Source organism: Scyliorhinus canicula, chromosome 1 (genome assembly GCF_902713615.1).
Source record: "Scyliorhinus canicula chromosome 1, sScyCan1.1, whole genome shotgun sequence".
Taxonomy (NCBI): Eukaryota; Metazoa; Chordata; class Chondrichthyes; order Carcharhiniformes; family Scyliorhinidae; genus Scyliorhinus; species Scyliorhinus canicula.
This window is the reverse complement of record NC_052146.1, coordinates 219,301,243-219,316,903: the sequence shown is the minus strand read 5'-3', so window position 1 is coordinate 219,316,903 and position 15,661 is coordinate 219,301,243. Positions and strand designations below refer to the sequence as shown.

At 50.2% G+C, this 15,661-nt stretch overlaps 1 protein-coding gene across 5 annotated transcripts in view; it reads right to left on the bottom strand.

Moving 5' to 3' along the window:
- Positions 1–766: 766 nt before the first annotated feature.
- Positions 767–15,661, bottom strand: part of stx11a (syntaxin 11a) — a 30,544-nt gene continuing 15,649 nt past the window's right edge. For 4 of the 5 annotated variants that reach the window (XM_038808028.1, XM_038808019.1, XM_038808044.1 and 1 more), the window contains one exon: positions 767–2,676. In XM_038808028.1, coding sequence (XP_038663956.1) covers positions 1,814–2,671 — 858 coding nt within the window. In that variant the 5' untranslated portion in view covers positions 2,672–2,676 and the 3' untranslated portion in view covers positions 767–1,813. Of the gene's footprint in view, positions 2,677–14,075; positions 14,667–15,661 lie in introns of those variants that run through there. The other variant, XM_038808036.1, reaches the window with a different exon arrangement.

Sequence of the window (15,661 nt, the reverse complement as noted above, 5' to 3'; positions counted from 1 at the left end):
TGATGGTATGGGAGATTCTGTAAAACTAGCTGAAGAGGATGTTAATGCCCAAAAAACTAATCTCCTCCGCACAATCTTTCTGTATGGAATGTGGAAAACACTGGTGAGGCTCCATTCACTGGTAATTCCTGACTATTCCGTTCTGTGAGTATTGAGAATCAAGTAGCATGGGACTGAAGTTATGTGTAGGTCTGACTGGGTAAGGATGCAGCTTCCCCGCCCTAAAGATCATTACTCAATCCGTTGAGTTTTCACAATAACTAGGACAGCTTCATTGTCGCTTCCAGTTCACAAATCAGCAGATTTATCAAATTAAATTTTATAACTTGCCAGGACAGGATTTGAATTTATAACCTCTGGGTTGCTCATTTGGGACTTGAATTGTTTCAAGGATACGCTAGATCATGTATCTTATGTAGAGAGACTGTCGCCTGACTCGGGCAACTTTCGCAAACTGGTCTACTTACACTGTGTACAATATACAAGGTGGGCTGCTGAGTAGACACATGCCTTTGAGTGCTGTCTGCTTGTTCTGCTGTACAGAGTCTCTAGTTCTGATGTCATGAATGCATCATTTTTTTTCATATAAATTTAAAGTACCCAATTATCTTTTTCCAATTAAGGGGCAATTTAGTGTGGCCAATCTAGCTAACCTGCACAACTTTGGATGGTGGGAGCACGGTGGCACAGTGGATTAGCCCTGTTGCCTCACGGCGCCGAGGTCCCAGGTTCGATTCTAGCTCTGGGTCACTGTCCGTGTGGAGTTTGCACATTCTCCATTGGGTAGTCTAAATTTATTTTTTTTAAACTTTGGGTGGTGGGGGTGAAACCCAATGAATGCATCATAGTCTGCATCACTTATTCCATTGACCCATTCCGTTGCAAGAATCACTGGACTCCTGTGTTCTTTTTGGCCGCAAGAACCAGCACTTGTTGTTTATTTTCTGCCTTGTATTCTGCAGCTCTGGAGGTGAAAATATGGGGAATGGATAAACAACACAAATGCCACACCCTACAGCCTTCAGTTCCCTCTCCTCCCATTCCTCAGTCTCCGCCCTCTCCCTACCCCCACCCAATCCCACAAACCCACTCTCCCTCCAACCAAAGCTGGGAAACAAGCATGAAAGATTCAGCGGGAAGATTAAAAATTGTGAGACATTTGGAATCGCAACCTGAAAGAAACTGAAGCATGAGAAACTCATGGTATAACCAATGCAAACCCCCTGACCCCAGCTATGACGAGAATGCGTAGTCTTTACGGAGCTCAAAGCATGAGTGATAAAAATCATGAGTTCAGCAGTTCAAGGAGAAGCCTTGGCACAGGCTTCTTGGATCAACTGGGGAAGGACAGTAAAGGCCGACCTTGTCGTCAACTCCACAATCAAGAACAGGAGAACCGTCACGTCACGGAAGGTTTTCTATCCAATATGTTCCTGAAGTTTAGTCCAGAAGGGAGACAAGTAACTCCAGGTTTGTAATCCAAGATTGGCTTTGGAACCTGTCAATGACGAGCTCCAACATTTGGAGATGTGGAAACAGGAAGTCGCCATGTTTGGTATGGAAGAGCAAGTGTTCAGAGCTGTAGCTGTAGGAGGACAAAGGCAAACTTTGCAATCTAAGTCCCTCCTTCTATGATTGGAAAGGTCGCTGGCACATAAAAAAAGCTACAAAGAGACAAAATCATGGCTAAAATCAGGATGTTTAACGCAACATCTAATGTCAAAACATTTCTTTAGGGTGGAGAGTATTCAATTGTGGTATGACACAATGAAAGAATGGTCAGGTACAGTTGGGGGAGGGCACGAATGTTCCATCAGGGGCAGCAACAATAACAGCAGAATATCTGTCGACAAATGTTGTTCCTCTTGTGTTCCACTGCCTTCTTCAACTGAACCTTTGCCTGACCCACGTAGTCTTGGATTTTCTGCACATTTACCTCAATGTTGTTGAGTGTCTCTGACTGTTCCTCCACCAACACTGCCATCTGCAGGAACAAGTCATGAATCTCGCGGACTCGACCCTCCAGCTTCAGCAGCTCCCGGTGCCGCTGCTCAATTTCTGACAGTGCTGTCCGTGCCCCACGTACGTCACTCAGCAGGTTCCCAGAGAATACATCCCACTTACCCTGCTCTATCATGTCCTCCATCTCGTTACAAGAAATGTCCTTCCCCATGATCTCAAGCTGTCGCTGGATCCGGATCTTACAGTTTTCCCGCTGCTTCATCTCCTCCTTGTTGTACTCCAACATGGCATCGTGGAAATTATTCAAGAGGACAAAGTGCTGAGCCTGGGCAATACGAACGATGGCAGCATTGGGTCCGTGAGTATTTGTTATCTCTTCTATGTAGTTTCTCAGGTCCTGCAGCCTGCGGTGGAGCTTCTCACCCCGGCTTTTAATGTCTTTAGCAATAGAATTTGAATCTCGCTTGATGCTGCTGAGTCGTCGCATTGAGGTGAGGAAGCGGGTGTTCTGCTTTCCGATGCGCTTGATGTCCACTTTCAGACGTCCATTTTCCTCTCGGATCTGCTGTACTTCCTTGTAAAGCATCTGCAAAATGAAGTTGCATTCAAACACCAAGCTTTCCTGAGGATTATCCATCTCATCTTCGGCCTCTGTTTGCTGCTGATAAGATTTTGAACATTCTATCAATTCTTCAAGTCTGTCCTTCATTGTTCCTGAAAAAACACACAATCAAGATCAGTAAAACAAAGTGACACCAGCAAAAATAAACCCATAACCTCAATTTATCTTAAGAAGAGAATTTCCAATTATTCAATAAATAAACATAAGAAAAATTAGCATTTCTATAGCATCTTTCACAACCGGAGGAAGACTCTATAGTGTTTTACAAAATGTGCAATCGTTTTGAAGTCTAGTCACAGCTCTACATAAGAAATGCAACAGCCAATTTCAGTTCAGCAAGATCCCACAAGCAACATTGAAATGAACGACTGATTTGTTTGAGAGATGTTGGTTAATGGATCAATGTTCGCTGGAAGAACAGGGAGAACTTTTCAGTTCCTCGTTAAAGACCCCCCATGGGATCATTTACATCCACCTATGAGGGATAATAGAACTTCGGTTTAAGGTCCCATCAGGAAGGTGACACCTCTGACAGTGCCGCACTCCCTCAGTACTGACCCTCTGACAGTGCAGCACTCCCTCAGTGCTGACCCTCTGACAGTACGGCACTCCCTCAGTACTGACCCTCTGACAGTGCCGCACTCCCTCAGTGCTGACCATCTGACAGTGCAGCACTCCCTCAGTACTGACCCTCTGACAGTGCGGCACTCCCTCAGTACTGACCCTCTGACAGTGCCGCACTCCCTCAGCACTGACCCTCTGACAGTGCAGCACGCTCTCAGTACTGACCCTCTGACAGTGCAGCACTCCCTCAGTACTGACCCTCTGACAGTGCCGCATTCCCTCAGTAGCTGACCCTCTACAGTGCGGCACTCCCTCAGTACTGACCCTGTGACAGTGCAGCATTCCCTCAGTACTGACCCTCTGACAGTGCCGCATTCCCTCAGTATTAACTCTTGAACAGTGCGGCACTCCCTCAGTACTGACTCTCTGACAGTGCAGCACTCCCTCAGTACTAACCCTCTGACAGTGCAGCATTCCCTCAGTACTGACCCTCTGACAGTGCAGCATTCCCTCAGTACTGACTCTCTGACAGTGCAGCAGTCCCTCAGTACTGATCCTCTGACAGTGCAGCACTCCCTCAGTACTGACCCTCTGATAGTGCAGCATTCCCTCAGTACTGACTCTCTGACAGTGCAGCAGTCCCTCAGTACTGACCCTCTGACAGTGCAGCACTCCCTCAGTACTGACTCTCTGACAGTGCAGCAGTCCCTCAGTACTGACCCTCTGACAGTGCTGCATTCCCTCAGTACTGACCCTGTGACAGTGCAGCATCCCCTTATTATTGACCCTCTGACAGTGCAGCACTCCCTCAGTACTGACCCTCTGACAGTGCAGCACTCCCTCAGTGCTGATCCTCTGACAGTGCAGCACTCCCTCAGTGCTGACCCTCTGACAGTGCAGCACTCCCTCAGTGCTGACCCTCTGACAGTGCAGCATTCCCTCAGTGCTGACCCTCTGACAGTGCTGCACTCCCTCAGTGCTGACCCTCTGACAGTGCAGCACTCCCTCAGTGCTGACCCTCTGACAGTGCAGCACTCCCTCAGTGCTGACCCTCTGACAGTGCCGCACTCCCTCAGTACTGACTCTCTGACAGTGCCGCACTCCCTCAGTACTGACTCTCTGACAGTGCAGCACTCCCTCAGTACTGACTCTCTGACAGTGCAGCAGTCCCTCAGTACTGACCCTCTGACAGTGCAGCACTCCCTCAGTACTGACTCTCTGACAGTGCAGCACTCCCTCAGTACTGACCCTCTGACAGTGCAGCACCCCCTCAGTGCTGACTCTCTGACAGTGCAGCAGTCCCTCAGTACTGACTCTCTGACAGTGCCGCATTCCCTCAGTACTGACTCTCTGACAGTGCCGCACTCCCTCAGTACTGACTCTCTAACAGTGCAGCACCCCCTCAGTACTGACCCTCTGACAGTGCAGCAGTCCCTCAGTACTGACTCTCTGACAGTGCCGCATTCCCTCAGTACTGACTCTCTGACAGTGCCACACTCCCTCAGTACTGACTCTCTAACAGTGCAGCACCCCCTCAGTACTGACCCTCTGACAGTGCAGCAGTCCCTCAGTACTGACTCTCTGACAGTGCAGCAGTCCCTCAGTACTGACTCTCTAACAGTGCAGCACCCCCTCAGTACTGACCCTCTGACAGTGCAGCAGTCCCTCAGTACTGACTCTCTGACAGTGCCGCATTCCCTCAGTACTGACTCTCTAACAGTGCAGCACCCCTCAGTACTGACTCTCTGACAGTGCAGCAGTCCCTCAGTACTGACTCTCTGACAGTGCAGCATTCCCTCAGTACTGACCCTGTGACAGTGACGCATTCCCTCAGTATTAACTATTGAACAGTGCAGCGCGCTCTCAGTACATAGCCGGCGTCGGGGCAGGATTCGCGCCTCCCCCTGGGAATTCTTCGACCCTGCGGGGGGGTCGGATAATCCCGGCCTTGGTCTCAGTTACATTGCCTCCCCATTTGCAAATGCAGTGCACAATCTAATACAACAATGTAAAAACATGCATTATAAATTGAGAGTATTGCAAGCCAAGGTTAGTCAAACAAGCTTGCTGTTATTTGTCTCACAACAATCAGATTCAAATATGCACCAGGTAACTCAGATCAGGGCTGTGGCTGGAGAGAGAAGAGAAAGTGTAGGAGGGAGAAGAGGGGGGGAGAAAGGTGGAAACAGGGAAAGAGGAGGGAAGAGAGGGAGAGGAAAATAGAGGAGAAATGGATTAGTGGGGGAGGAGAAGAGAAGAGGGGTAAGGGAGGAGAAGAGAGAGGGAGGAGAGTGGAAGAGAGGGAATGGGAAGAGAGAAAGAAGGGAAGGGAGGGGAAGGGCGGGCAAGTTAAAAGAAAGGGAGGAAAGAGGGGAGGAGAGGGTGGAGGGGAAGAGGGAAGGGAGGGAAAGAAGGGAGGGTAGGGTGTGGCAATGGGAAGGGTAGGGGAGGGAGCAAGGAGGGGAGGTTAGGAGGAAAGGGGAGAGGAGGGGGAGGGGAGGGGTTCTGGAAAGGAATTAAAGGGAGAAGGGGAGATAGAGGAGGGGGAGGGGAGGGGTTCTGGAAAGGAATTGAAGAGAGAAAGGGAGATAGAGGAGGGGGAGGGGAGGGGTTCTGGAAAGGAATTGAAGAGAGAAAGGGAGATAGAGGAGGGATGAGGGTGTGGAAGAGTGGGCGAAGGTGGGGAGAGGGAAGGAGGAGGGGAGAGGGAGAAGCGGTGAGGAGGGGGGAACAGGAGGAGGGGAATGGGTGGGCAGGGGAGGAGAGGTGGGGAGGGGGGAGGTGTGAAGTGGAGAGAGGAGATGAGTGAGGGGGTGATCAGGGAGAGGGTGACCAACCTTTCTCCCTCTCTCTGGACAAGTGTCAATATTCTCATAATATTAGGGCAGCACGGTGGCCTAGTGGTTAGCACAACCGCCTCACGGCGCTGAGGTCCCAGGTTCGATCCCGGCTCTGGGTCACTGTCCGTGTGGAGTTTGCACATTCTCCCCGTGTCTGCGTGGGTTTCGCCCCCACAACCCAAAAATGTGCAGAGTAGGTGGATTGGCCACACTAAATTGCCCCTTAATTGGAAAAAATAATTGGGTAATCTAAATTTAAAAAAAAAAATATTCTCATAATATTGGTTTCACTAAACCCTCCCATCAACCTTCAGCTCTCCAAGTGATCGCTTATATTCTGGTCGGAGGACATAGCTAAGAGATGGTCTAATGAACTTAAAATCATTCTGAAGTTGTGAATTTAACTGCACTCCAACTGTGTAAATGGATTAAAATCAGAATAGGTGCTGGGGAACTTCACTCTTTGCATTCTTTACAGCTCCTCTGCTGATCTCCGTGTTGCCACTCCACAATTCTTTGAAGTGTAGAAGATTTTAGTATAGACGGGCAGCATGGTCGGCGCAGGCTTGGAGGGCCGAAGGGCCTGTTCCTGTACTGTACTTTTCTTTGTTCGCAATTAAGCCTCCAAAATATAGAAGGAACCAGTGTCCCCGCCCTGCTTGCTTTTGTCGCCACAAATTCAACCAAGCGTAAGTACACTGAAAGCCTTGGGGTTGCTCAAACCTATTGATAAAAATGAGCAGTTTATGGAAATTGTATGGGTGTGATCTAACCCAAAAAAAACAGAGTCCAGTCTGGACGGGAGTCGAGAGGTTGTTCCCGGCACTACAAACGGTGGGAATGACCCTGCTTTCTAACGGCACCCTTTGGTAGCCCAGTGGGGAACGCACCCCCCCCCCCGCCCCTCCCCGGCCGCAGACAGTCACATTTCCTGCACTGAGGACCTCTGCTCGCTGAAACCCTTCAGTGCAGGAGGAGATTAACACTGCAATGAAGTTACTGTGAAAATCCCCTCGTCGCCACACTCAGATGCCATTGAGGGTCCATTGAGGGAGAATTCAGAATGTGCAATTCACCTAACAGCACATCTTTCAGGACTTGTGGGAAGAAACTGGAGCACTCGGAGGAAACTCACACAGACACAGGGAGAACGTGCAGACTCCGCACTGAGAGTGACCCAAGCGGGAATCGAACCTGGTGATGTGTTATCTGTGTTGGTCCGACATCGACTGCAACTGGATGCAGTGAAACGAGAAACAGGCTTCCGACACAGGAGATGGTCCAACACCGTTTTATTGAACCTGTTGATTGCTGTACATAATCTGCTGTGGGTTGACACTCTATTAACCTAACTGATAACCTCCTACTGGCTTGACCAGACTAGCTCTCTATCACATGGTGATGATGTTCATTGGCCTGTGCACTGTGACTATCTCCCTGGCCGTGTCCTGTGAGAGAGGGAGAGCCTTAATGCCCTGTGGGCTTTATAATGGTGGTGTCCTGTCTGGTGATTGGTTGTTCTGTGTCATGTGTGTTCATTGGTTATCCTGTGTGTCAATCACTGCCTGTCTGCATCTCATGATATATATGAGTGGATATAATGACACCTGAGACCCTGGCACTGTGAAACAACAGTACTGTGAAACAACAGTGCTATCCACTGTGCTGCCCGTTGTTGGTTATGTTGTGTTCTGTGACCTTGCCCTTGCAATGGTTTATACAGAACTGCTGGTGACTTGGGCAGCACGGTGGCGCAGTGGGTTAGCCCTGTTGCCTCACGGCGCCAAGGTCCGAGGTTCGATCCCGGCTTTGGATCACTGTCATGTGGAATTTGCACATTCTCCCCGTGTTTGCACATTCTTATCCAGTTCCCTGTCTGTAAACTGCTGACATCTGGTTTAGCACAGTGGGCTAAACAGCTGGCTTGTAATGCAGAACAAGTCAGCAGCGTGGGTTCAATTCCCGTACCAGCCTCCCCGAACTGGCGCTGGAATGTTGTGACTAGGAGCTTTTCACAGGAGCTTCATTGAAGCTTACTTATGACATTAAGCGATTAATATTATTATTATCTGAAGATATAAGAGAGCTACTCTTATACAATTGCAATCAGCAAGTTCAGGAGGCAAATAAGAGAAGGGAGATTCCAAAAAGCTGAATTCAATCTGGAACTCACTGATTCATTTCTCTCACGTGGTCTGATCTGCTACGTGATTTAGCCTCACTCACACAGACAGAGCTACATCCAATACTAACTTCATCAAATAAACTTTCACCCAAATGAGCAGATGTACAAGAATCTAGTGTGGGCACTGCACAACAATGGGAAGATGAACTGCTTATGACTTCTGGTTAATAAGAAGAACAACTTCTGAGAGATTACTTCCCCTGTTTGGATATTACTGTTTTCCCAATTATAATTATTTTGAGAATCCCCTTGAGTTGTGCACTTTCTCTCAACTCAGACAGAAATCCAGGTTCAGTTTAGTGTAATTGGTAATGTCTGAGCCAGAGCTACATTCCAAGGACCTGAGCCCATATTCCAGACTGACACTGACTGAGGGAGTAATGCACAGTCTGAGGGTCAGTACTGAGGGAACACTATACACTGGAGGGTTAGTGCTAAGGGAGAGCTACACTGTCAGAAGCCAGTATTTAAGGAGTGCTGCCCTGTTGGAGGGTCATTACTGTGGGAACACTGCACTATCAGAGGGTCAGTGCTGAGTGAGTGCTGCACTGTCAGAGGGTCAGTATTGAGGGAGTGCTGCACTGTTAGAGGGTCAAGACTGAGGGTATATTGCACTGTCGCAGGGTCAGTACTGAGCGCGTGCTGCACTGCTGCATGTGGCATCATTGAAATGAGAAGAGGGCAGCACGGTGGCGCAGTGGTTAGCACTGCTGCGTCACGCGCCGAGGTCCCAGGTTCGATCCCGGCTCTGGGTCACTGTCCGTGTGGAGTTTGCACATTCTCCCCGTGTTTGCATGGGTTTCGGCCCCACAACTCAAAAGATGTGCAAATGATTGACCATGCTAAATTGCCCCTCAATTGGAAAAAATTAATTGGGTACTCAAAATTTATAAAAAAGAAGAAATAAAATAATTGAGACGAGTTATTAAACAAAGCCTTTTTGTTCAGGTGTCTGTGGAAGATTCTTTATCCAATTAAGGGACAATTTAGCGTGGTCAATCCACCTACCCTGCACGGGGAGAATGTGCAAACTCCACACAGACAGTGACCCAAAGCCGGGATCGAACCTGGGACCTCACCGCCGTGAGGCTGCAGTGTTGATCCACTGCGCCATCGTGCTGCGCTTGTTGCCCTGATTCCTACATTACAGCAATGACCGCACTTCAAAATATATTTTTTTTAGTTCTGGGTCATTCAGATGTTGTGTTATAAAAGCAAACATTTCTTTTCTATTCTGCAATTTTCCAGGAAGTCAGGACAAGCTGCCAGTGTGACTGACCACCATCATCCTCACTTGTAGGATATGTGCTCCTTGAGCAGAGTGGCTTCCTACCCTGACACAGTCTACATCAGGTGTATAAGCTGAATTTCATCCATTAATACAGAACATTCAGCTTGAATACACTCCAGCTTGGAAATTAACAAGACATAACTATCCATACACTGCTCCAAAAAGACAGATTGGGCACAATTCTCCAGAAAGATTTCAAAGTGTGGTAGTGAGCGGGAACTGCCGTGGGCTTCCCGCCACTCGTCCCAGCGCGACCTGCGATGGTATTCAAAGTTAATTGGTCCATTTAACGAGGCCCCTTGGGGTTTTCACCGCAAATGAAGACTTGCCAGCCAATTCGCTGGCCGACCGCACTCACCAGCCCCCCGCTATCGAGATCGAGCTGCACTTGCTCAGCCAACCCCAGCCAGCTCACAACAATGGCGCCGAGGAGACCAGTCCCGAGATTCAGGGACGCTGACCTGGGGAGGCTCCTAGACGCTGTGGAGGCCAGGAGGGATGTCCTGTTCCCCCAAGAGTCCCGGCGAGTGAGCCATAGGGCAGCCAGCACTGTCTGGGATGAGGTAGCGGCAGCTGTGAGCGTCGGGAGTGTGAGCAGGGGGATCGACCTCCAGTGTCGAAAAAAGGTAAATTACCTACACCAGGCAGCACGAATGAGTAGACGCAAACAGCCCATATCACCCCCCCCCCCCCCCCCCCAGCACCCAAGACCTGTCCGCCACCATGGGAGTATCCACCCCCCCAACTCTCTATACGACCCACAACCCTCCCTCCACCCGTCCCCCTCCAATTCCCCCCCCAACCCTCCCTTCACATCCCCCCTCCCACCAGTGTGAATAATCCCTGTGGCTAACGATGCCCTCTCTGTGTTTCCTCAGGAAAAGCTCTCGTATCATCACTGGGAGAGGGCCCAGACTGGCGGCAGTGTGTCAGACTTAACAATCCTTGCCACCTTTGAGGAGCATGCCCTGGAGGTGACTAGGGTGGTGGAGGACAGAGTGGTCACCCACACAGAGGCTGGCAGATGCCACAGAGGTGAGGGACCACCGGGCTCCACAAGGGGACCTGTCAAATGTAAGTTGTTATTGCCATACTGACTGACCCATCCCCCCCCCCCCCCCCCCCCCCTGACCACATGTCCATTCTCCCACAGGTCCTCCAGCCGATGGTGCCAGCCAATCCCGGGCGGCCCCCTCTCCAGCCTCCCAGGAGACCAACTCAGAGGAGAGCTCCGAGGATGCCACCGTTATAGTCATGGCACAGCTGCCATCCCCACCCTTCACCAGGGCAGAATACGCACACCTTGGTGGGACATTAAAAAAATTTTTTTTAGAGTATCCAATTTTATTTTTTGCAATTAATGGGCAATTTTATCATGGCCAATCCACCTACCCTGCACGTCTTTTGGTTTGTGGGGGTGAGACCCACGCAGACACGGGTAGATGTGTAAACTCCACATGGACAGTGACCCAGAGCCGGGATCAAACCTGGGACCTCGGCGCCATGAGGCAGCAGTGCTAACCACTGTGTCACCGTGCCGCCTCGGTGGGACATGTTAGTGGTCAGGCTTCTGGGGGCACCGCACTGCTGCTGATGTACATCAGGTGGAGGCAGGAACCCCCAGGCAAGACAGCAGTCGGATGGCTACTGGATCCCAGGACCCATTTGGGTCCCAGCCTATTGCTGAGGCTCTGGAACACGGTTACCCGGAGCTGATGGAGACGTTAGGGTGTGGCCAGGACATTCATAGGGAGATGTCAGCGTCCCTTCAGCAGATCCATAGCCGCTTGGAGGAGTCCCAGAGGCTACGAGCGTAGGAGATGTCAGCAGCAATGTGTGGCACCGAGGCCAACATTGCTGGAGAGGCGACCGTAGTGGAGAGTCTGGTGTACGATGTCAGCACCGTTTGTGAAGGTGTCCAAGTCATCGCACAGTCAGTGATGGCTGAGCATCTCGGCAGAATGTCCACCTCGAGGGCAACATGGTGGTTCAGTGGTTAGCACTGCTGCCTCACAGCACCGAGGTCCCAGGTTCGATCCCGGCTCTGGGTCACTGTCCCTGTGGAGTTTGCGCATTCTCCCCGTGTTTGCGTGGGTTTCGCCCCCACAATACAAAGATGTGCAGGGTCGGTGGATTGGCCACGCTAAATTGCCCCTTAATTGGAAAAAATTAATTGGGCACTCTGAATTTATTAAAAAAAAGAATTTCTGCCTCGCTGGGGGATGTGACCCAGCACCAGGCTGACTTTGATGAGGTTTTGCAGAACATGTCCCACTCTCAGATGGGAATGGCCAAGGCGCTGCGGAATTGTCCCAGTCATAGGTGGGAATTGCCGAGGAGCTGCAGAGCATGTCCCAGTCACTGAGCAGCATCGCCAAGGGTGTCGACACCATGGTGCTGACCATGGGGAGCCGCTAGGGCTGGCAGAGCCAGATGATGCAGGGGCAGCTGGGGTTTGAACCAGCTGTCCCTCCGTCCCAAGGTGAAGCCCAGGGCCCTATGGGCACCGAGCAGGAGGAGGGGGTGCGGAGTGCCCAGACAGACCCGTCCCATGGAGTGGGGAAGGTGGCCATCAGTTCCCTTGAGTTCCACCCCTCTGATGCGGCCGTGGCTCGAGGTCAGCCCACGGGACAGGGCGGCACGGCTGTGCATGTACCATCGACGAGTGAGCCGGGGCCGTACGGCCCCAGAGGACGCTCACCAGGAGCATCGAAAGCCATGGCAGGAGGTAAGCAGCTGGCTGCCTCCACCTCAGATGTGCTTCCTGGGGATACACCTAGATGTAGCGGTAGATCCAGGAAGGCCAAGCACATCGAGGGTCACTGAGGGCACCGGGGGAGAGCGGAATGGGGTGGGGGTGGGGCTGTGGGTTGGGTGGGTGGGAGAACAGCACCATCGGGAGAGTGGGGAATTGTATTACACATTAAACACCCTCGGGTACAACCATTATGACGCCTTTGTCACTTTCGTTCACAATGCGGGCTGATCTCCAAACACTTGGCCCATCTCTCCAGGCATCCCCCCCCCCCCCCCCCCCCCCCCTCCCCATATCACCCAATCAGCCTCCGGCCATGGACATGTCCGCGGAGCTGTGTCCCATCCCCTGGGTATTCAGACTTTGGCTGCTGATTGTGTTGTGTTGCCTCCCGTAGTGTCCAGACATCAAGGTCTGATTGGGATGCGAGGCAATGACTCCCACATGCTACATGGCCCGCCCACCCACGAGAATCCACTTGGGTTGTTTGATGTGCGTACTTACCCATGTTTGCCATTTCCCTATTAGCAATAGCCTTCAGCCACACGGCCAGAGGCCTCGGTAGTGGGCGGGGGTTATGGGTGGCTGTTGGCGCAGACAGGCAAGATCAAGGGTTTCCCCCCAAATGGGTACACACGATGCAGGGGTCGGCATGGTGGGGCCACGAGTGGTTGCCCCCTCCCAGCGCCTCCCCCCACCCTCCCAGGGCGGCCTGCCCCTAAGCAGGGTCCCCCACCCCCAGCCGAGGATCCTCCATCCCCCCACCGAGGACAGGGGCAGCAAGCCCAGTGCCCCACGGCTCTTTGCCTGTGAGCAAAGATGGCCACTCAGCTCCTCGGCACCCCGTAGAAGCCCTTCCAGCAGGTTCACATTTTAAAAAAGGAGTACTAATTGGCGCCAGCGTGACCAATGAAAGACAGGATGCAGTTGGATATGGGGTGGCTCCGGTTAATTGTACGGAAAATAGGGCTTAAGTGGTGATAATTGGTTTCTCGCCACACTACTGCGAAATCCCAATTTTGCCTACGGGAGTGGGCCGGTTACATCGCAAACTGTTTGTCACGGTTCTCGCTTTTGGCCTCTCCCGCTATTCACTGGCCTCACTTTGCTTGAGCAAGAGCGTAATGAGGCGGGAGAATCGCATCCACAGAGTCTCTTTAAATAGTCATCTGGGGACAGGACATTAAAGAATTTCTACGTAAACATCAAGTTACTATAGGAATCAATCAAACTACTGGATCTTTGATTAATGGGAAAACGATCAACTCTAAGTCACACATCACGCTGACTTAGATATCACCGGCATTCTGTTCTCAACACTGTATAAATCTCCTGAAATTCCTATTCTGGGAGCACCATCAACACACAGACAGCAGCAGCTCATAAAAAGGCTGACATCAACTTCTCAGGGCGACAGGTTTGGGCAAGAAAAGCCACTTGTTATCCCACGCAAAATAGACAGTACACTCCTGCCTCAATCAAAATGTTTAACAATCCACAACTGGGGATTGTGAAAGGTGTTTTCTTGCAGATTTCAATGTTTGTGCACATTCAATCTATTTAATTGAGCAACTGAGGTTATACTCACAAAAGCTGACTCTGGATGAGATGCACTTGGCAACTGTTAGACTCCTGTAAGCTTCTTAGTCTGGTCCACTGCAACATATTTTATGCTTCAACCTTTTTCAGTAAAGTTAACCATATTTTGTATTGTTTTAAAAGCCTTTTCATCACACCGACTACCAGCCAGCAGCTAAAATTAGAGTCTATTTCTAAAGTGAAACAGCATACTAAGGAACATATTTTCTCAATGTTAGCTACAGCTGTTTTTAGAACAGGAAATGTTGGTCACTCACCAAGACAACCCTCAGAAATAGTCCTGCTCGTGGAATGAGAAAGTTAGCAGAGTTCTCGGAACAGGCTGAGCTGCGTTGTGCAGATGGGGCTTCAAGCTCTTCGCACCACCTTCCTTCTTACAATTTGTTAAAAGCGAGGTTCTGTTTATGGTTCAGAATCTTCCAGGCACTTTTCACACAGTGGAGGCGCAAAACAGCCGAGAGAATGATGCCAGGCCCTGTACGTCTGGTCAACGTGTGACAATTGCCGCCCCTTTGTATTTGGAGTGCTACGTTGAGGCTGACAATACGGCTGGCAGTGGTCTTACACTCCCCGTTGAACAAATGCAGGCTGGGAATCAACACCCAGTCACAGTGTAGCCCAGAGTCAGACTGCTAAACCCAGTACAGGAGGTGGTGTTATTGTACCACGTGACTACATCATTCTGGGAACTGACAGAGATAAAGAAATAGTTTCCTCTCCTGTGGGCAAGTACGGTTGATTACAGAGTATGCACAGTCATATGGCAGGGGAGAGGGAGATGTCATGTAGAACCCCTAGCCACAGACAAACCTCAATCACTCAAAATTTCCCCTCTACAGTACATCAAATGTAAATACAGACCTCATTGTTGACGTAGTTGCTCCGTAATTGTGTTTCACTTGGTATCATTTAAATAACGAATTCACAACAGAATGCCATTTATTGTTTGTGGGTTGGGGATTCCTGGTCCCTGGTGCCAATTACTCTATAAACCACAGAGGTACAAAAATGTCCAATAAGGGAACCTGTCACATCTCCTTATTGGCGTAATTTACTCCTCCTACAACTCTCTGAGATAGCTATGTTCCTCTAATTTGGGTTTCTTGAGCATCCCAATTTCTAAAATTTATTTATTTATTAAGGTTTTACATTATAACAGACAATACAAGAAAACCAGCAGACATGAACACATAGAGGGAGGGGAGGGGGGGTGGCACCAGTGAAGAAGGGAGGAAGGATAAGGCCATGAAAATATGGCAAGATGGTGCAGACCTTCCCACGCAGTAATTGATTGCCATGAGAGTTCAGAATAAAGTTTCCGTCCCATTATCGGATGTGCACCAATGGTGATGACATCTTGGAAGAGACAGAGCATGGCAGACCGGCACCAAACCCGATTTCAGCATTGGAATCCATTCTCTGCCCGATCACCGATCACGATTTCGGCATTGGGCTCCAGAAAATCCCGCCCAGAATCTCCCTCAACTCCAGCAGCACCAGAGGCATCAATGACACGCTGCAACCTCCTCTACTAGATACTAGACCTATTTGTACCACTGCATGAACCGACCACAGATCCTTTTATACTCACTCCTTCGAAAAAATAAAGAAAATTTGCCAGAACCCCAGATCTAAAAGGGTTACATTTATATTACACAATGCAACATAATGTGGCACCCGTCCCAGTGCAGAACCAACATCATTCCATACATTTATACAGAGAGGACCAGCTGCTCTCTATTTGGACTAGTATTCCATGGAATCCCGACAGTGCAGAAGGAAGCCATTCAGCCCATCGAGTCTACACCGACCTTCTGAAAAAGCAGGTCCACTCCAGCGCCCT